The following is a 21,426-nucleotide window of genomic DNA, read 5'->3' as shown; positions in this document are numbered from 1 at the left end:
GGATATAAGAAATAAAGTTGATTGTAAAAAAAAAAAGAAATAAAAGTTATGTCAATGGGGGGAAAAGATACAGGACTCTAGTCATTGAAGGACTATTGGTAACACGAAAAGACTAGAAACAAATCATGCGCCACGCAAAGGAATGCTCCATGGCTGTCAAGGAAAAACTGGAAATACAGGCTCTGTCTGTAATACCCTGGAGAGAGCTTTGGGATACATTGCCAGTTGAAGCGAGCTAGGTGGAAGAAAGCATATATAATACGCCAGTAAGTGTATGTGTGTGCTTATTAATAGAAAACTAAATCAAAACGTTTTAAAAATTGTTGTCCTATGGGCTGGAGAAGAAAACAGTTGAGCAGGAATGAAAGTTTGGCTTGATGTCTATGAATTTTTTTTTCCTGTAGAATTTAGCTTTGGATTATGTAAATATGGAATTATAAATAAATGAATAAAAATCCCTTAAAATCAAAAAATGAAATAAACGAATCTATGTACCATATTTTTCACAAATAATGTTCACATTGTACTTTTTTTCCCAAACGCTAAGACACTGATTTAGCAGGTTTCACTGATTGATTTTTTTTTTTAATCATGATACTGACGACACTATGAAGACATAATTAAACTATGAAATAAATAGACATAACCATAGTCTGGTATGCATTTTGTAGGTCCACTATTTTATTTGCTGATTACAAACATGGTTTATACTTTTATCATATAATTGTGATCTAAGTAACATTTTGAACTGTTTTTATACAGTAAAGCAAGAGATGAAAGAAAATCAACAGGATGATATTATTCTGTAATACAGGAGAACTGGTGAAGGGGGCCAAAATTCACTCTGGGAAATATCACAAGACATGTATATGCATAGATACACTATCCCAGAGCTCTTTCACTTAATTTCATCATTTCTGCATGTTAAATGTGTAGGTGCATTATTTGTGTTGAAATATTTCATGCAATTGTTAGTATACCTACTTGAGAGGAAATAATTAAAGTGACTTTAAAATACATTTATTTAACTATGAATTTCTAGTGAGATATACATGAAACAAAACAAATGACAATTTTTCTAGACTCTTTTAATATGTTGTTAGTTATATTATTGGAATTCTTCGTCTGAAACCATTGCACAAGGAGACTTCAAGAAAGTTTGTGGACACGTGGAATTAAAAGATAATGGCATTTTTCCAGCATTTTGAAGCCCCCTCCTATGGATATTATAGAATAAATCATAAATTTTGTTTTTAGAAACCCAAGATTTTTGGCAAAAGGAAAAAATACACAAGTATAAGATTACATAACATCTTTGTAAGGTTGAATGAAAAATACCAATATCAGGTCATGATTTATTTTGTCTTGAGCCAGAAAAACTGTGTATATGTATTTCATACATTTATTTTATGGAAAGTCCTAGAAGTTCTGTCTAATCCAGATTCAAGGAGTGCCGCTTACATCTAGATGATGGCCCTTAGATATCATTTACTACTGAACGAACTAGAATTCCTTTGGGAAATGGCCAGTGTTAGGTCTGGGACAAGAAATAATAATGGAGTCTGAGTTCATGCTTTTTTCCTGGAGACACAGATTATCAACCACTTCTGAAGTCATTCTAAAAGGACACATTCTCATTGACTGTAGGTGAAACAATCTAAACCTCAATCATTACAACTACTGTAGGCAGGTTGACACATTTAAAAAATGTTGAAATCTATGATCTTAGAATACCAAAAAGTTTTAAAATTACTGGCAACTTTTGGAGGCTATTAAGGGAGGCAAATCGTAATTTGAAAACTGATGAAAGGATGCAATCATGCTTTTATCCATCCTGAAAGAATTATACTTCGTGGCAGCCAGCTGGTAAGATGAGGGGGGAAGGTTCTTAAAGGCTATATTGGAGCTCCTAAGTAAAAGCTATAGTGAGACTACTACTATTTTGTAACCCGTGTGAAATAATTGATCTGGACTATGGTTACCATTACATGAAAACATTAAAGAATGACACTCCTTAAGAGTTGCTTCCCAATGAAGGTGCATGCGCTACATTTCCTATAAAATATTCTTGGTTAAAAAGGGCAAACCTAGATCTAACCAGCCGTTTACAGGAGAGGAATATGTTAAAACATCACTATAGAGATGCGGTCTACAAAGCATAGAATGCTGGGTCCATAGGATTAACAACCTGCTTTCTTCAATGCAAGAGAACAAAGTATGAGGGAGAACTTTGTTAGGCAGGGTTCTCTAAGAAACAAAACCAGGACACTTAGATGATTTTATGTATAGCGAGATGGAAAGTAACAGCTAATTTGGACACGCAACAGAACAGACAGTTCAGTTGAACTCATTTACTTGGAACAGTTAATATACTGGAAGTCCTTCAACTCAAATGGGCTGCTGGGCCCAAGGTCAAGAAGCAAGACAGCAGAGTCCTCATTGGGGCGAGGCAAGCAGAGTCTGCCCACAGGCAGCAAGCATCAGGGTAGGTCACCAACAGCCAGTAGCTCGGGATCTTAGGCAAGCAGGCTATCGAGCCCAAGCAATGTAAAGCAGCAGGATCCGTGAACCTCAAGTTCAAGCGGTATAGCACCAGCAGCATGGTAAAAGCAGGTCTCAAAGGAGCCTCAAGCTCTATCGACATGATCCATGGACTGGCCTGGCCCACAGGTAGTGTAGCTCACAGTTGAGGCAGAGAACTAACTAGCTACAGCATGCACACTCCAACCCAACTCAATCACCAGAGAGCAATAGAGGGGGAGGCAGGCCTTTGCAGGGCCATTTATCTCTTTGCTGTCCATGCTGTGACCTGATTAATCCCACATGTTCCTATTGGCCAGGTTGGCACAACAAACCTATCACAAGAACTAATACATTTGGATTTCAGATACACACACCCCCACTCCCAACTCCATTCCCCAATATGGACCTTTTTGGAATCCTACTTAAAACAGATTAACCTGAAGTGTGTGAGTGAGTGAGTGAGTGAGTGAGTGAGTGAGTGTGAGAGAGAGAATATGCACCGATTCAATATTGTATCACAGTAAAGAATTACTGCTTGGCCCTAGGTTTGCGAATATTATGGTTATATTTCTGAAAAATAAGATATTGTACTAAGAAATTTTACATGAAATGATATCTGGAATTTGCATTAAAAGAATCCAGGAGAAAGGGGAAAAAAGAGCTGATGCCAAGGGCTAAAGTAGAAAGAAAATATTGATGGCAACATATGTACAAGTATGCTTAATACATTTGAATGATGGATTGTTATAAGATTTGTTATTTAAAAAAACCAATAAAATTAATGAAATAAATAATGATCCAGGAGGAGTGTATTTCATAAGTTGTTGGGGGCCGTGGAATCAATGCCTATCCATAGCAACCCCTGGGGACAGGATAAAGCTGCCTCGTTGGGTGTTCCTGGTTACCGTCCTGTGGAATCAGATCACCAGGTCTCTCTCTCACAGAGCTGGTAGGTGCGTTCAGGCGGCCAACCTTCTGGTTAGCAGCCAAGCCCTTAACCATTGTGCCACCAAGACTCCTTTTCATGAGGGGTAAACTTGACAACCAAACCCACTGCCATGTAGTCGGTTTCGACTTTAGCCAACACTGTGTCAGGTTTCCAAGACTGTACATCTACAGGAGCAGAAGCACCGTCCTAGTTAGTGCTTAGCAATGGAGTGCTGGCCTGTGACAGCACCCCCAGGCCTCTGTGTGGAGTACAGATGTGCTACAGACAAAATGAGGTTGGCCTTGGATCAATAAATTCAAAGTTAAGTGATAAAATGCTGCCATAATTATAATTTGTGTGTGTGTCTAAAATGTTCTGTGGTAAGTTGAAAAAGAAATGCGTTATAAAAGTAGGGAACTTTAATAAGGGCTGGGGACTCCAAGTAAAATTAGACCTACCATACTATTATTACCATGTGGTGTAGTGGGTGACGCCTCGGACGTCTAACCACAAGTCTGCACTTTAAAACCACTGGCTGTTCTGCAGGAGAAAGATGAAGCTTTCTACTCCTGTAAAGAGTTGCTGACGCAGAAACCCACAGGGTTCTCTGTGCTACAGGGTTGCTCTGAGTCAGAACCAGCCCCGTGCCAGAGAGTTTGGTTGGGGTTTGTAGCTGGGTGATTAGAATGGTTCGTGTTCTCAGCTGCTATCTGAAAGGTTGGAGGGTTGGGTGTACCAATAGGTGCCTCAGGAAAAAAGGCCTGGCAATCTTACTGTTTTGTGAAATTCTGCTTTTGTTTTTATTTCATTTATTTTTAGCAATCTGCTTCTGAAATACTACCCATTGAAAACCCTGTGGAAGGGGGAACATGGGAGAGGAGGAGGGGGGAGAAAGTGATGGGGGAAGCCAACAAACCCAGGGAGTAGAATGCAGAGTGGAAGTTGATCAAGTACAATGTAGCCAAAAGAAAGTAGAGTAGGATGAAGGTTGAACATGATAGTGGGGCAGGAGGAAAGTAGTAAAAAGAAATAGAGGAATGAACTAGGAGGCAAAAGACATTTATAGAGATATACATTTAGGCATGTACATATGTAAATACATTAATATATAATGATAGGGACACAGGTCTATGTACTTATATTTATAGGTTAAGTATTGAGGTAGTAGATGGACATAGGGCCTCTACTCAAGTCCTCCCTCAGTGCAAGAACACTGTTCTAATAACCTGGCATTCTGTGATGCTCACCTTTCCAGCACAATTGCTGAAGACAAAATGGGAGCATAAGCTAACATGACGAAGCTGATGATACCTGGCTATTACAAGATAAAGCGTCTGGGGTCTTAAAGGCTTGAAGTTAAAAAGCGGTCATCTAGCAGGGAAGCAACAAAGCCCACATGCAAGAAGAACATCAACCCGTGTGGTCACAAGGTGTCCACGGGATCAGATATCAGGTGTCAGAAGACCCAAAACAACCTTTTCTATGAGAATTAGTGGGGATCAGAATGGAGACCCAAAGCCCATTGTCATCCACTCACAGAAGGATCACGAGGAAGGGATGAGCCAGCCAGGGTGCAGTATAGCACTGACTAAACACACAATATTCTTCTGGTTCTTTAATGCCTACCTCCTGCCCCCCTCCCCCACCACTATCATGACCCCAGTTCTATCTTACAAGTCCATAGAGTTCAGAGCATGTATACTGGTCAAGATAAGATCTCTCAACACACAGAATCCAGGACAGATAAACCCCTTGGGACCAATAAGAGTAGTGATACCATGAGGGGAGGGGAAAATAGGGGAGAAAGGGGCAACCTATCGTAATGATTGATGTACAACACCAACCCCACCCAAACATGGGTGAAAGGAGACAGCAGACGGTGTGAAATACAAAACTAAAAATAAATTATCAAGGGTTCATGAGGGTGGGAGGGGAAAAAGCTGATACCAAGGGCTCAAGTAGAAAGAATGTTCTGGAAATGTTGATGACAACATATGTACAAATGAGCTGGATATAATTTTTATAAGAGCCCCAATAAAATGGCCTTCTTAAAAATTTTTAGAGAAAAGAACTAGGTGGCAAGACATAGAAGTACAAATAGAGGCATGCACTTATGTAAATATATTAATAGGTATATGGGTCTATATACATATATTTAAATGTTAAGTATTAAGGTAGCAGACAGGCATTGGGCCTCCACTCAAGTACTCCCTCAATGCAAGAACACTTTGTTCTAATAAGCTGGCATTCTGTGATGCTCGCCTTCCTGTGTGATTGGTGAAGTCCGAATGGTTGCATGGGCAGGTGTGGGGAGGAAAGCTGATGGTGCCCGGCTGTTAAGGGATGTAGTGCCTGGAGTTTTAAAGGGCTTTTGAAGTTAAGCAAGTGGCCATCTAGCAGAGAAGCAACAAACCCACATTGAAGAAGCACACCAGGCTGTGAAACCATGAGGTGTTGACGGGATCAGGCACCAGAAGACCCAAAACAAATATATTGATGGAAATCATGGGGGTCAGAAAGGACACCCAAAGCCCATCTGTAGACAGTTGGATAGTCCCTCACAGAAGGGTCCCAAGGGAGGAACGAGTCAGCCACGGTGTGGCACAGCACCGACACACTACACGTTCCTCTAGTCCCCTAATCCTTCCTCTCCTCCCCCAACTATCTTTACCACAGTTCTACCTTACAAATCTGGCTAGTCTGGAGCATGTACACTGGTACAGATAAGAGCTCTCAACACACGGAATCCAGGACAGATAAACCCCTCAGAAAAAGTAGTGGGAGTAACAATACCAGAACCAATTACAATGATCAACCTATAACACCCCTGCCCTCACCCCCAGGGGAACAAACAACAGAAACATGGGCGAAGGAAGACCGTGGATGGTATAAAATGAAAATAATTTATCGGGGGTCCATGAGGGTTGGGGGAGGGAGGGGGCAAAAAAGCTAATACCAAGGGCTCAAAGCAGAAATAAAATGTTTTGAAATGATGGCAACGTATGTACAAAGGTGCTTGATATAATTGATGTGTGTGGATTGTTACAGAGTTGTAAGAGCCCCCCAATAAAATAATTTATTAATTGAAAAGAAAACCCTGTGGAGCTTCGGTCTACTCTGATAGAAGTGGGGTCACCAGAAGTTGCATTCCGTTCAGCAGCATCCAGTGTAATATACCAAAGCATCCAGTGTAATATACCAAACTATTGTTAAATGGAAATAGTAGATTTGAGCTGCCATGCACAGATCCTGGAATCTAAAAAAACTGAGAAGTGTTTTGCAGACAAATTCAGCTAACAGGAACTTCAAGAAATTGTTTTCTGACTGTGGCTTGGGTGTAGTTAAAATTGAATCAGCAATTGTGGTGTGGGTTGTTAAGCAAATAGCTCTGAACTGGTACAGAGGGAAGAAAAACTTCTTTCAATCACTATTTTCTTTCAGGCACCTGACACTGTCACAGACTGATATGGCAGCATTAACGGGAGGAAAGGTAATGGCATGTCTCTATTAGACAATTTGGTCACAACAAAATTCCAGCAGTTCTTAAACGGGCGTTTGCTTTTAACAGGGATTCCCCTTCTTGTTCCAACATATTCGTGATGGCATCAATATCAGACAGACCTGCAATCTGATTTTCAGTCTCTGTCGATATAATAATCGACTGGCAGAACACGTGAGTGCTGAGACATGGTCTTAAAGATTGCTGGTAACTTTTAAAAAGACTTCTGACCATCTCCTTTTTCTGTTTTAGATTGTGTCTATGCTTTTCACATCAATAGCAAAGTTGACTCCTGAGGTATGTCGACATTTTTTAATTCATGGTTTTAACTGGCAGCACTCTCAGGAGAGCCTCTCTAATGGGTCTTAGTAACAAACAAACAAACCAAGGGTTTTCCTGGAAGACTTTAAAAGTATATAACTTTGGGTGCTCTTCATGTCTTAGTAACACAAAGAATACTATAATGTCAATTTACCAAAAAGCTCAATATACTAGGGTGTCTTATGGATGTCAAGTGTTACAGTCATCTCACTAGAAGTGTATATGTGTTTAAACTTACGAGAAAAACTAATTAGAACCCTATAAAGGTTGATGTGCTGTGAAATGTCATCAAGTTGATTTTTAAGTGATAGCAACCCGATGTGACTAAGTAGAGCTGCTCATTACGGAAGTAGGTCCTCAGGTCTTGTCCCTGCAGAACCTCTGCATCAGTTCAAACCACCAGCCTTCAGGTTAGCAGATGAATGAATGTTTAACTGCTAATCCACTAGGCCCCTTAAAGCTTGAGTAATATATTGGAACAAAAATACAGTGTTGTACCACGTGGTTAGTTACTTTAATGAAAATCGTTTATAAATCACACTTTACAGTTTTCATTAGAACATGGGTCAGTAAGAGATATTTGTGATTTTTTCCCCCCTAACAAAATGTCCACATTTTACATTCAGAAAAAGACTTGTTTTCTGTTCAAGTGATTCCCACATGACTTATTTTTCATGTCATAGCTGATCCTGCTACTTTATAATAGTGTGTTAGACCGGGTTGACTAGAAAAACAAATCCAGAGACACTCATATGTATAAGAAAAATCTTTATATCAAAGATCTCATCCCAGTCCCGATCAGGTCCAGTAATAGCTCATAAGTGGTTGCAAAGTTGTGTAGCTCTATTGGCAGTGGATGCATCTCCAGGGCTTTGGCTGCCATCAGCTTGGATGAAAGTGGCTTGTCAACAGGAAGGCAAAGGTAGAGTCAGTGTGTGTGGTACACCTCCAGTGAGAAAAAGAAGTTCTCAGGCCATGCCCACAGGATGCATCATCAGCCTGTGACCTGATTGAGAGGCTCGATTCCACCCTTTTGACCTATTTATTAAGTTAACATGAAATTATGTAACTACCACATATATGCCGAGTAGTACTGAGCTCTTTTAGCACCAGAGATTTACATTTATGATACATAGCAGAGTGACTGAGTCACAGTCCACTCAATGGCAATGAATTTGATTTGGTCTAGAAGTTTGTGGATTCCAATTGTTCTTTAATACACAATCTATATATGTCTTACAGGCAGCCAATCCTTTCTTTAAATTGTTGACTATGCTCATGGAGTTTGCTGGTGGGCCTCCAGGGATGCCCCCTTTTGCATCTTACATTCTGCAGAGGATATGGGAGGTATGTTTAGCAGTGTGTTAATAGTTAATTTTCTCTTTTTAAAAAAAATGGTTACAATATTATCAATTTAACTACTTACCTATTACTTGTGTATCTTGAAATGAATTTAGCAGGTCCTGGGAAATTTTGGTTCAGAAAATCTGAAAGAAAAAGTTCCAGATATTTTAAAGGCTTTCTGTTTGAGTAATAAAACACCGTAGCCAATAATGAGGTTCTCGTTACCCTCCCTCAAAAGAGGATCAGTCCACAAAACCTTAGAAATACCAATAAATCAGGTGTTTTCAGATATTGACAGAAATGATAACTAAAGCATCTACAGTGTCTTTGCTTCCTAAATTATTACTCACTGCCATTGAGTCTATTCTAATTCATAGTGACCCCGTTGGACAGAACAGAACTTCCCCTGCAGGTTTCCAAGATTCCTTACAGGAATAGAAAGCTTCATCTTTCTCCTGTGGAGCTTCTGGTGGTTTCAAACTCCTACCTTGAAATTTGAAGCCCATCGCATAACCCTCTCTGTGCCACCAAGGCATACAGTCTCTTACTGATTTCTGCAGCATTTTTCCCCAACAGGAAACCAAATTCCACAGTCACTCACTGTTCTCTTAAATCGTCCATCACAGAAACAGGTTCAACCAAAACTACTTTTATGAAAAAATTCACTGTGACTAAAGAGAACCTTCCCAGGTGACGCCACTGGGTCCACTAACTTAAGAGCGAGTTTCTCAACGGTCCCCTAGCAGGGAAAAGCTCCATTCAGCCCAGTGCAATTCTGGTTTGGGGGGTTACTCCTTTGTATAGTAATAGATTGGGTATGGAAGAGAGAATCAGATACAAAGAAATTTAGAGAATTAAAAGCATGTCACGTTTATTTATTTAAATAATTAAATCATTTATTGGGGGCTTGTACAACTCTTATCACAATCCACACATACATCCATTGTGTCAAGCACTTTTTTACATTTGTTTCCCTCATCATTCTCAAAACATTTGCTCTCTAGTTGAGCCCTTGGTATCAGCTCCTCATTTTCCCCCTCCCTCTCCACTCTGCCCACCCTCATGAACCCTTGATAATTTATAAATTTTTATAATTTTGTCATGTCTTAACACCGTCTGACGTCTCCCTTCACCCACTTCTCCGCTGTCTTTCCCTCAGGGAGGAGGTTACATGTAGATCTTTATAATCTGTTCCCCCTTTTTTCCCTCACCTTCCCTCCACCCTCCCGTAAAAGCACTTTTAAATACATTTTTAAACTTAAGAGATAGAAGTCATTCTATTCCCCTAATTTATTACTTGTTATTTTAAATTTATTTTACACACTAATAGATTTTGAAGATTGCATGTTGATAAGTGTAAGTGGATTTTCACAAGAGTGTTGGGAAGGGGATGGATGAAACGTGGTTTAGGTTCTAGTTTTCAGTAGACTTAATGTTTGTGTTAAATGTTTGATTAGCACAGGTGTAATCTAAACTAACTATTCATTCAGTTGACCTTATATTCTTTCTTGACCCTGAATTCTATTTGTTTGTAGGTGATTGAATACAATCCTTCTCAGTGTCTGGATTGGTTGGCAGTACAGACACCCCGAAATAAGCTAGCACACAGCTGGGTTCTACAGAATATGGAAAACTGGGTCGAGCGGTTTCTTTTGGCTCACAATTATCCTAGAGTCAGGACTTGTAAGTCAAAATCCAGAATTTAACCAAGCAATTGTTGTTGTCATTCCAACTTTAGTTTGTCTTGTTTTAAAGGTGAGCACAAAATGCCCATTGCTCAGGTCCTTGGAGATGTACTTAAAGGCCCAGGTGAATAGTATGTGGAAACTTAGGGTCATGTTCCACACTAGCTGCAATGGTTTTGTTAGGTAGGAAAGTATTTTTCACTAAGTGATTTCACCACTTTTGTTTTCTGGCTTGGTGGAGTGTGGGTCAAGGAAACACTTTACAAAGGTTAATGGTAATGTAGTAATAAAGATATTTTATAATTGAGAAATTATTTACTGAAGTAACATCAGTTAAATGATAAACAGCTTTAGTAACACAAGTCAGTAAGGAATAAAAATTTTGGAAGACAGATGAACAAATACTACACATAGCTGTTTCATAGACTAGAAGCTTTCTTGTAAATACATGGAACATATCCAGTCTAGGTACCAGTGAAAGAAAGAAGAATCAGAATAAGTAATTTTAAAAAAATTTTAATCATTAAAACCTTATATCCTACAAAAAAAACTTATATCCTAGCTTTGTCCCCTGAGAGGGTCTAGCAGAAGTGAAAGCCCCATAGCACGTCAACTAGTCACCAGATCTTGATTTCTAAACACTAGTCTCCAATAAGAACAATCCCCTTTTAACTATGGCTGAGTGTAGGGCAGGGAATACACAAGATTACGCAAGTGTGTGTTTTAGAAGCAGAAGTAAGGAAGTGCTCCTACATATAATAATGGGGGTATGTCCCAGGGATACAGCCCCACCTGACTCATAGAGCACCCAGTGTCCAAAAATGGGATGACTATTAGCAGCAAAATATATAACAATAGCACTAGATTGTAACCTGAATCCATAGTGATAAACATAAATAAATGGGCAGAAATGATACAATTCTCCACACAAAACAATTCCAAATTTGTGTCAATCCCACTCTTAGGAAGTGGAGCTTAACACCCACTGTTTGAATGTGAGCTTAGTAACTTGCTTCCAGAGTGGAAAAGCATGACTTGACCGTGGAGACACCTGACAAACATCTCTACAGCCAGGTGATTACAGTTAACATTTTTCGCTCCTCCATCATGCTGACAGCATATACCCTTGATGTCGTATAGCCTGTGATATGAGAAAAGCCCCTTACCTCCGCAGTCTGCTGAGTCTAACCACGAGAAAACATCAAACACACCCAAATTGAGGGATAGTCTGAAAATTACCTGACCAGCATAAAACGCTGTCAAGGTCATGAAAATAAAAGTCTGAGAAACTGCCTCAGACCAGAGGAACCTGAAGGAGACATGATGACTAAAGTTAACATGGTATCTAGCTAGAGTCCTAAGCAAAAGGACCTTAGTTCAAGACTCATTAAATCCATATAAAGTATGGCACCTGGTTAGTATGTCCTTGATGTTCCTTACTCACAACCAAGGTATCACAGTCATAATAAGTTACTAATGCTCAGATGCCGGTGGGCAAGAACCACAAAACACTTTTCAGAGGAGTAGAGGGATTCAAATCGGTGCTCTACAGGTGGACTTGTTTTTGCTGCCAGTGTATTTAGCCCCACTGGAATGTCAGAGCCGACGTGTGTGCTGGTCCGTGTTCATGTTCAGTCCCCTGACCATACAAAAAAATCAGTTTTTTTAAAAGGATTTTTGTTTTATTAAACTGGTTGTTTCACCTAGTATTAGCTCTAAAGAAATTATATTCTTGTACATTGAAGCAACAATGTGAGTTAATGTTATGAAAGAGTATATACTGAGAATTCGAAAATCATTCAGGGGTTCTAGCGTAAGTCATTTACCCAATATATGAATATTTGATGATAGCACTATTGTGAAAAATTTTAAACTAAATGTTTAATAGGAAACAAATTGTTGTAATGTTCCATGAAGACTTTCAAAATGAAAAGGTGTTTTTGACATGCTGTAACCTGCAAAAAGGACTATTTGTACAAATTGGCTGACGAGAATGAAAGTCACATGTGTAGAAGCAAAGCTACAGAGAGTACAGTGCTCCGTTGTAAGGACTAGAGAGAGCGGCGAAAGGTGGGAAGGGAGTCCAGCGTTGCCCTGTTAAAGTGGAAGTAGACTCCTTCTGAGTTCTCTGTAGTGTAAAACGAGGACCGGGGACTCAGAGGCAGCAAGGCAGTATTTAAATAAGCCGAGTTATTCTTACAAAGTCACTTCCCCAATTTTTCTCAAAGACAAAAATGTGGGCTTTTCCCCCCAGCATAGTTTGTTTTTTTGTGAACAAAGAGTTTTTACTAGGAATGAATACATGGTGGCGAAGCAAATAAGGCAAATGAGATCTGTGGGTTTTCAGAACAGCTCTCAGTGTGTTTGAAAATGGGAAAAAAATATATTGGGATGAAAGCCTGAAACTTAAACTGAGTGACTTTATTCTAAGTAGAATATACTTTGTTGGTTAGAAAGCTGCCTGCACAATTCTTACACATGGCATATTGACCCTAACTGCCAACAGTTAACCAGAGCTACACATGAGTGAAGAATGACTTAGAAAATGAGTAGTGTGAGTGTGTGTGTGTCTGATTTCAACTAAGCCTGCACAATAGACCTGAGTGAATTTTAGAAGTACTAACTTAATTTGCTTTGGACAGTACAGTGGCACTTAACCACTAGTTACAGGTAAAGCCACTGTTAATTTAAAGTGAATGTTCTATAGTTAGTGTATGTAATATTTTATAAATGACTTTTATATAGAATTTCTCATATCTTTTGATAATCCAATATAAATGTTTTATCGTTGTTTTATTAAGTGAGAAAGAACTACTTTGATTCCCCCCAAAACATTATAAATGATTTGATCGAGGCACCCAAGGACCAGAAAGCCTTTGGCAGGTCCTTCTCTAAAGCCTTGTTCTCTGAGAAAGAACGAATGGGAAAGTGGTGACATCTGGGGAAGCTGAACGAGACAGGTTTCAGAATGGTTTCTGCTGGGGCCATTGTTGTCACCGCCTACAAAATAATGTCTGAATGGAAGGTGGTGTTCCCATGATTGCCAGGGACTTTTCTTTGGTGCCAGTGGTAAAGCCGAAAGATCTTACATGAAGTGTTCCGTGTCCTTTCGTTTTTATTCTTTTAAATTAATAAAAGCAAGAGTGGCTTTGTATTTAGTGACTGCTCTTCAGTCTGTCTTGTGTCTTATGAGGGTCTGACGGTTCTGTTTTACATTTTATAGCTGCAGCTTATCTTCTGGTGTCCCTTATACCAAGCAATTCATTCCGCCAGATGTTCCGGTCAACAAGGTCTTTGCACATCCCAACCCGGGACCTTCCACTCAGTGCAGACACGACAGTAGTTCTACATCAGGTGTACAACGTGCTCCTTGGCTTGCTCTCGAGAGCCAGACTTTACGTTGACGCTGCTGTTCATGGCACTACAAAGCTCGTGCCCTGTTTCAGCTTTATGACCTACTGTTTGATTTCCAAAACTGAGAAGCTGATGTTTTCCACATATTTCATGGATCTGTGGAACCTTTTCCAGCCTAAACTTTCTGAGCCAGCAATAGCTACAAATCACAATAAACAGGCTTTGCTTTCATTTTGGTACAATGTGTGTGCTGACTGTCCAGAGAATATCCGCCTTATTGTTCAGAACCCAGTGGTAACCAAGAACATTGCCTTCAATTACATCCTTGCTGACCATGACGATCAGGATGTGGTGCTTTTCAACCGTGGCATGCTGCCTGCCTACTACGGCATTCTGAGGCTCTGCTGTGAGCAGTCCCCAGCATTCACAAGACAGCTAGCTTCTCATCAGAACATCCAATGGGCCTTTAAGAATCTTACACCACATGCCAGCCAATATCCTGGAGTAAGTAAAATAAAATAGATACTCTTACATCTGTAGCTTTGAATTGAATGGAAATACCTATTTTAGTGGTAACAAAATAAGCATAGTTTAATCCTCTCTCTCAGTATTTATTTGCTTGACTACGCATACAAAATGTGACATTGTTACATAACTGATAGAAGAAATATGAGTAATTTTCTTATCTCTGGTGAAACTACCTGTTTTCATTTGTGCGTCTGTAAGTACATCCAACTCCTAGTCCCGGTCAGGGGGCATAGCAGCTTTGTGGTGTAATTTTTGGGAAATGAGCACTTCATTCTTGAAACCAAGATCACCGTCAAGCTCTACGCTGCTGTGCTAAGACAATCTTTATCTAAAGATGGTGGTATTTTCTTATAAGATCATAGTGTTTCTCAGTATGCTGAAACTGCATGCAAGTGGAGGAAATGGGTTGAGAGCTCTTTTGAAATAGAAGTGCTTACAGTCTAAATGAATTAATTTGATCACAGCTAGTGTTGTATTCCCCACCCTTCATCTACCGGGTACTTGGAACTAACAATCTAGAAAGATGATTCCATATGTGACACTGTTTTCCTAGTATTCGTTCAAGTATAATGCAGGGGTTGAAAACTTTGGGACAAAGCAATGATTTCCATTCAGGAAAGAAAAGGGAGCAGGGTGCTAGGGACGGCATGTGTTTGGGCACACGTTTGACGGAACAAACGGGTTGCTTTGCGCAGTGGTAACACCGAGGACGAACTGTGTTTATATGCAGTTTTCCATCTCAACTTCCATTCAAAGAGTATTTTTATTTCTTTTTCTGTGTAATTAACATTTTGAGAGCATTCATTTGGGACTGTGTAGCTATTTTTGACATTGTTGCTGAGTGGTAGTTTAATTGAGCATGTGTGAGCCATTTTAATGGACGCTGCCTGATTAGCATAGCGTTAAGAAATGAGAAGCAGATGTTATAAACATTTTTAAAGTTAAGAGAGTACTATAATGCTTATTTTCCCTTTTTTAGGCTGTGGAAGAACTGTTTAACCTGATGCAGTTATTTATAGCTCAGAGGCCGGATATGAGGGAAGAAGAGCTAGAAGACATTAAGCAGTTTAAGAAGACAACCATAAGTTGTTACCTCCGTTGCTTGGATGGCCGCTCCTGCTGGACTACTTTAATAAGGTAAAAGTGTTTTCTGGTGGGTGTCGGCTTTCTTTGTTTGCTTCTCTTGTTTTGTCTTCATACTTGTTAATTGTGCCAGATGAGGTCAGGAGGCTTTCGCCTCTTGACGCTACAAGCAGAAACGTGTGAAGGGTTTCTGAGTAAACGTTTACCAAATTTACTAGGTTATTGGCTAAACATTATGCAGTAAGATACCGTGGAGGAATTTATAATTTAACATTTAATGAGCTCCTTATGGATAGTTTTTGTTTGCATGTATTTACATAATTATAGATTCTTAGGCTTGGGGGCTACCTTAATTCTAAACTATAGAAGTTAGTGAATAGTGCAAAGAATTCCTTCTACTTAATTTTCATTATCTGTAGAAATACAGCTCAGGCTAATATCTGAAAGTGCTTCTTTATAGTACATGTAAGACTTGGATATATGATGTCTTTTATTAGATGTGCTGGTTTGGGGTTTTAGTGTTTGTTTGTTTTGCAATACTTTGTTGAAGACGTAACTGTGTATTAAGCTAATCAACTAACTTAAAAAAAAAAAAAGCTCATTGAGATGATTCTGACTCATAGCAAATCCACCCACCCCCTGAGGGCAGAGCAGAGATGTGTCTTTGGGTTTCCAAATTTTCATGGGAGCAGAAAGCCTCATCTTTTTACTACAGGGCATCTAATGGATTCAAACCACTGACTTTGCAGCCCTATGAGTAACTCATGCCACCAGGACTCCTAAACCAATCAAACGAGGGTGATTTCAGATTGTTTTCTTCAGAAAACTTTTTAATTAAAATCTTCCTGAATAAAATGAAATTTAGTGTGCTTTTGCTTTAACCCTTTAAAGGGATTCTTTTAAAAGTATGTTTGAACTCAGTTTTCCAAGGGTTTGCTACTAAAAGCTTGTTGAGTTTTTTGTAAATAGCACTTTTCTTAATTCTTTATTGTAAAAAGGAAACATTAAAATTACAAACATTGTCAGTTGTATTATGTAACTCCCGTTCCCAATACCTTGTAGTAGAATAAACTCAGCTCAATGCCATCAGGTCACTTGTACGCATCACAGGGTCGGACTGCCCTTGTGGGTTTCCGAGAGGAACTCTTTATGGGCGTAGAACATGTCGTTTCTCCCTCAGAACAGCCGGTGGTTTCAAATAACTGTCCTTCGGCTTAGCTTAATATCCGCTATGTCACCAGGGCAAGTTCCCATGAGTCACTGAAAGAACAAAATGTGTTGTGGAAGAAATAGGGCCAGAATGCTGTGAGAAGCAAGGATGGCGAGGCTTTGTCTCGTGCTTTGGACGTGCTGTCAGGAGACACCAGTCCCTGGAGAAGGACCTAGTGCTTGGCAAAGCAGAAAGGCAGCGGAAAAGAGGAAGCCCCTCAGCAAGAGGGATTGACAGAAGCTTCCGTGGTGGGCTCACACATAGCAATTGTCGGGGTGGTGCAGGACTGGGCAACGTTGCAGTGCGTTGTATGTGGGGTCACTGTGAGTCGGAACCCACTGCATGCCCCCTAAGGAGACAATCCCAAGAATGATGTAAGGTGTGTTAACATCAGCCATACCACTGCTTTTGGTCATTATTATGTAAATTATTTTTAAGAGCAACATGTATTTAAAGTTTTTTTTTCTCCTTGTTTATGCTTTCTCATAACCAGCTAGGAGTGCTTTAAATATAGAAATATATTTTATTATCCAGAATTTTAGACAATTTAGAAAATAAATGTTATAAAAATAAGGACTGTTTATACAAAAACTTAAAAAAATTCTATCAGACCTCTCACAATTGTAGGTGATTAAGAGTTAATTACATAATAATATGATTTTATCTAGGATGCTTACAGGAGTTTCTTCCTACAATTGCCCTTTGCTGCATTAGTAAGGATCAGATGTAGCAGTCTCTTTTGTTTCTTCAGGTATAAGAGCATCGAGAGTTTTAGTGACTGTTTAAGTGATTCTTTGGATAACTAAATGTTCTGTTGTGAGTCAGAGGTCGAAAATGGAACTTATGTATTCTTTCAGTGCCTTCAGAATATTGTTAGAATCTGATGAGGACAGACTTCTTGTTGTATTTAATCGAGGATTGATCCTGATGACTGAGGTAACACTTACTGCATTTTACTGTAGTTAAAATGTTTTCACCAATGCTTCTTGTTTTATAAGTAGTCATAATTTTTGGGAAACTGACAGGTGGCAGGATTTTTATTACATAGATGAGTGATGTCTAGTCCGAGAATAATTAGGCCACACTGTTTAGGGCACTGCTACTTTTTCCGTAGTTTTTCCATACATTTTACCACATTTTTGTGTTTCGAACAACAATCTGAGCTAGACTAGTTTTATTTATAAGGATAAAAAACAAACAATCTATATGATTTAATCAGTGGCCACATGATTTCCCAAAGCGCTCTTTAAAAAAATAAAACTTTTATTGACATATATAATTTTAGTTCAGCCATATTAAAGGGGTTTGTACAATCATCAACACAATCCATGTTAGGGCATTTTCTTCTTTCTTGGACTCATTATTATGTGCTCCTCATTTCCCCCCAACCTCCCCTGCCATACCACCAACAAATCATTAATCCAGTTACTGCTTCTACATTTTCTTGTCCTGGTTTTCATATACTGAAAATATACAAAGAAACCAACAATAACAAAGTGAAACAGGAGAAACCGGAATCGAAAAGAAAAAAAAAATTAAAAACCGGAACATATTTAAAATGGGCCAAAGAGAGATCAAATGATGAGCTGTTACATTTTAACCTAACTGTATCTGCCACAGTTGATGCTACCGTGCTCTCTGTTGGATCACAAGGCAGTGCACATGTCTCAGCCATGGTTAGTATGTAGGCCTGCAAGTGGATCTGGGCTTCCACTATCATCCATAACAAATGGGATGTTGACAGTTTCTTGGATCACACAGGCTGGTGTGCTTCTTCCCTGTGGACCTAGTTGACACTTCACTTTAGATGGCTGCTTGTCTGAAGCAAACCTTTTCACAATTGTGAAAATGTGAAATGACTTTAAGGCCACAGAGGTGCACTGTACCTTTTGCTCTGATAATGAAGATATGACAAGAGAGTATATGCCAGAAATAGCATGAGAAGATACAAAATTGTTTTTTCCAGCTAGTGATATTATAGGAGTAGTTGATTTAAATGACACCGTGGGCAGAGGCCAGGAGGCACTGGTGTCCTACCCCAGTGGATCGTGACATGGGGACAAACTAAGTTCTGGTCCAGTTCATGGAATTACATTCCTCTTTCGGACACATCCTATTTTGAGTGTGGCTGACTGCCTTTCCGCAGCTGGCTGTCTTCAGAAGCCTTGGGAAGTTAAAACTGTCACCTCTTATTTCATCTTCTTGCTGATCCTGCTGCTTCCTAACTTCTAAGGCTTGCAGTTTTAGAACAAGCATTAAATAAAACAAGTTGGTTGAAGAAACTGCCTTTTCAGCCTAGAATGTATACACGAAATATCAGCACATTCTGGGGCAGCGTGTGTGTGCATTTTAAAAGATGACTGCAAGTATTTGACTTTTTGAAAGAGAAAACAAACATATTTGCTTGCACAAACATATGGTAGGGGTGGGGAAGGGAACCTCATAATGGGTGTGCATCATAAGTTTTGCTTAATATGTTTTTAAAGTTCTTTTCAATTTTTTTAATCACTTGTAGTCTTTCAATACACTGCACATGATGTATCATGAAGCCACAGCTTGCCACGTGACTGGAGACTTAGTAGAACTCCTATCAATATTTCTCTCGGTTTTGAAGTCTACACGCCCATATCTTCAGAGAAAAGGTTTGGTCGTTTCTGCTGCTTAGTTTGTTAGTGTTAGAGAAATCAAGCCGTTTAGCCACATGATCCGGAGAAGCGTTCTCAATCTTTGGTTCATGCGCACGAGATGAGGAGGCTAATGCTAGCTCACGTATCAGGACGTGTGCGACCTGACCTCCTGGTAGGGAGCTGGAGAGTCCCTTCAAAAGCAGACCGCAGAGTAGACACTCTAAGATTAAGAGATTGGAAAATGTTTTCATGAACAGGAACAACCTTAGTATTTTGCAACAGTTTTTCAGCTGGCAGCTTCTGTGTTTTAAATTAGATCATTTTTAATTTCAAGAGAAATACCTTCTAAAACGACTGTCTCGGGTCCCTGCAAAATGGTGTGAACGTGGAGCTTAGTAGCATTTGCTAAGAAGACATGGCCATCAGTAAAACGTGTGCTGTACTGGATTGAGCAGGTCTACTAGTGTTGGCTGTTGCAGGCAAAAAGTCATTTGGGTTTCATGAAGATAGTTACATAACGCTTTTAATTCTTGGATGTTTTTGTAGTGTAAAGGAGTAAATAATTGTGACGAAGCTTGATCTCATGCCATATTTATGTATGTTTTCATATTTGCAGATGTGAAGCAAGCATTAATTCAGTGGCAGGAGCGAATTGAATTTGCCCATAAACTGTTAACTCTTCTGAATTCCTATAGTCCTCCCGAACTTAGAAATGCCTGTGTAGGTAAGTTATTTAGAAGAAACTTGTGTGGAAAACCATTAGAAGAACAATCTTGTGAGTTTTGTTGAGGGGCTATGGTGTGAGGTCTTTACAGTGTGGAAGAGAGCTGGGCTCTTTGATTTGTGACTCAGACTCCTAGCACGTCCTAGGAGAATCTAATTCTGTTTCTGAATTTTCTGTAATTATCCGTGTGAGAACGTGCAGGACACTTACTATGAGGGAACTTAAAAAGATTTTTAATTTCCCACCAACTTTTGGAAGTCCCCTGGGGACTTTGTGGTGCTTGGAGTGGAAAGCCCTTCTTGTGTCTGCCAGTGTACTTGGTAGGTCAGCCCAACCTCTGCCTCCGATTCTTACTTGGGCTCACTCTAATCCAAGAAAAGGCTTCAAAACCTGTTTTTGGTGGTTTTAAAAGTTTCATGAGCAGCAAGTGAAGATGATTGTGAGAAAGAATTGCTGCACGCCTAGGGTGGTTCAAAGTGAGAGTAAATGTGCTTAGTACTCGGGTCAGGAGTCCTGAAGACTACCTGGACTACTTGTGAATGTTCCCAAGGAGAGCTCATCCTGTACAGTTGGGCTCATAGGTCACCGACTCTTTGACGGTGCTGAGTGTTTTACAGTATAGATTTGGCATCTAATAAGGCCATGGACACACTAATTTTGCAGTGCGGTTTTTACTACCATTTAAAGTCATGAGCTCTGGAGACTATACTGTTTATTTACCATTCCTCAAAATGTCATGCTGTCCGAGGCAGACCAACCAGTCTTAGCAAGCGTTGGCCATATCTCCTGTGAAATACTGGCCTACATTTCTATACAAGGCACTTTTAAAAGGGTTGGGAAAGCATCCCATTATTTTTTTATTTCATTTGTCCACACGCTTTTTGAAGCCGCCTCGTGCTTCTCCAAGAGTCGTGGAGAGGTGCAGCGCTAGCCGTTGATCAGCCAGGACGTCTTGCAGTCTCCTCCGTGATTAGGTGATGGCAGGCAGTCCAGCCATTGCCAGGAGATGCGAGGTCCATGAAAGACTTATCCCTCGGACTCAGCCAATTTGGGAGTCTCTGGGTCTGTCTGAGCTGCGGAGGTTGCCTTTTCACAACATGTTGTCATTGTGCATTAGATATTTGCCTCTCTGTGCTTCTCCCGGTTAAGTAAATTCAGATAAAGTGGTGTTTTTCTTCTGGTTCTTAAATGATAGCCCAGAGTGCGGTTATCAGCTCTGTTGACACTGTGTGTTTATTTTTGTTTCTTCCAGATGTCCTCAAGGAGCTTGTGCTTTTGAGTCCGCATGACTTTCTTCACACTCTGGTTCCGTTTCTACAACACAACCACTGTACTTACCACCACAGTAATATACCAAGTACGTGTTCATCTAGCACAGTGTTTGCATATGGTTGGCATTTAATCTTTCTGCGCACTGAAGCATGGAGATTTATTTTTTCCATTTATTCTTACTGTACACTTTTAATGTCTTAGTGTCTCTTGGACCTTATTTCCCTTGTCGAGAAAATATCAAGCTAATAGGAGGGAAAAGCAATATTCGGCCTCCGCGCCCTGAACTCAATATGTGCCTCTTGCCCACAATGGTGGAAACCAGTAAGGT

The 21,426-nt window shown here is 39.8% G+C and overlaps 1 protein-coding gene across 2 annotated transcripts in view; it reads left to right on the top strand.

The window, feature by feature from the left end:
* Nucleotides 1-21,426, top strand: part of USP34 (ubiquitin specific peptidase 34) — a 218,811-nt gene that overhangs the window by 182,692 nt on the left and 14,693 nt on the right. The window contains exons 63-74 of one of the 2 annotated variants that reach the window (XM_075535335.1): nt 6,893-6,941; nt 7,020-7,124; nt 7,203-7,247; nt 8,514-8,618; nt 10,151-10,298; nt 13,524-14,158; nt 15,162-15,319; nt 17,333-17,411; nt 18,991-19,117; nt 19,719-19,826; nt 21,079-21,183; nt 21,300-21,424. In XM_075535335.1, the coding sequence (XP_075391450.1) occupies nt 6,893-6,941; nt 7,020-7,124; nt 7,203-7,247; nt 8,514-8,618; nt 10,151-10,298; nt 13,524-14,158; nt 15,162-15,319; nt 17,333-17,411; nt 18,991-19,117; nt 19,719-19,826; nt 21,079-21,183; nt 21,300-21,424 (1,789 nt within the window). The remainder of the gene's footprint in view (nt 1-6,892; nt 6,942-7,019; nt 7,125-7,202; nt 7,248-8,513; nt 8,619-10,150; nt 10,299-13,523; nt 14,159-15,161; nt 15,320-17,332; nt 17,412-18,990; nt 19,118-19,718; nt 19,827-21,078; nt 21,184-21,299; nt 21,425-21,426) is intronic. The other variant, XM_075535336.1, reaches the window with a different exon arrangement.

The sequence above is a fragment of the Tenrec ecaudatus genome, chromosome 17 (assembly GCF_050624435.1).
Source record: "Tenrec ecaudatus isolate mTenEca1 chromosome 17, mTenEca1.hap1, whole genome shotgun sequence".
NCBI classification, from domain to species: Eukaryota; Metazoa; Chordata; class Mammalia; order Afrosoricida; family Tenrecidae; genus Tenrec; species Tenrec ecaudatus.
Note: the sequence above shows the minus strand (reverse complement) of the source record. Positions and strands in the feature narration are given on the sequence as shown.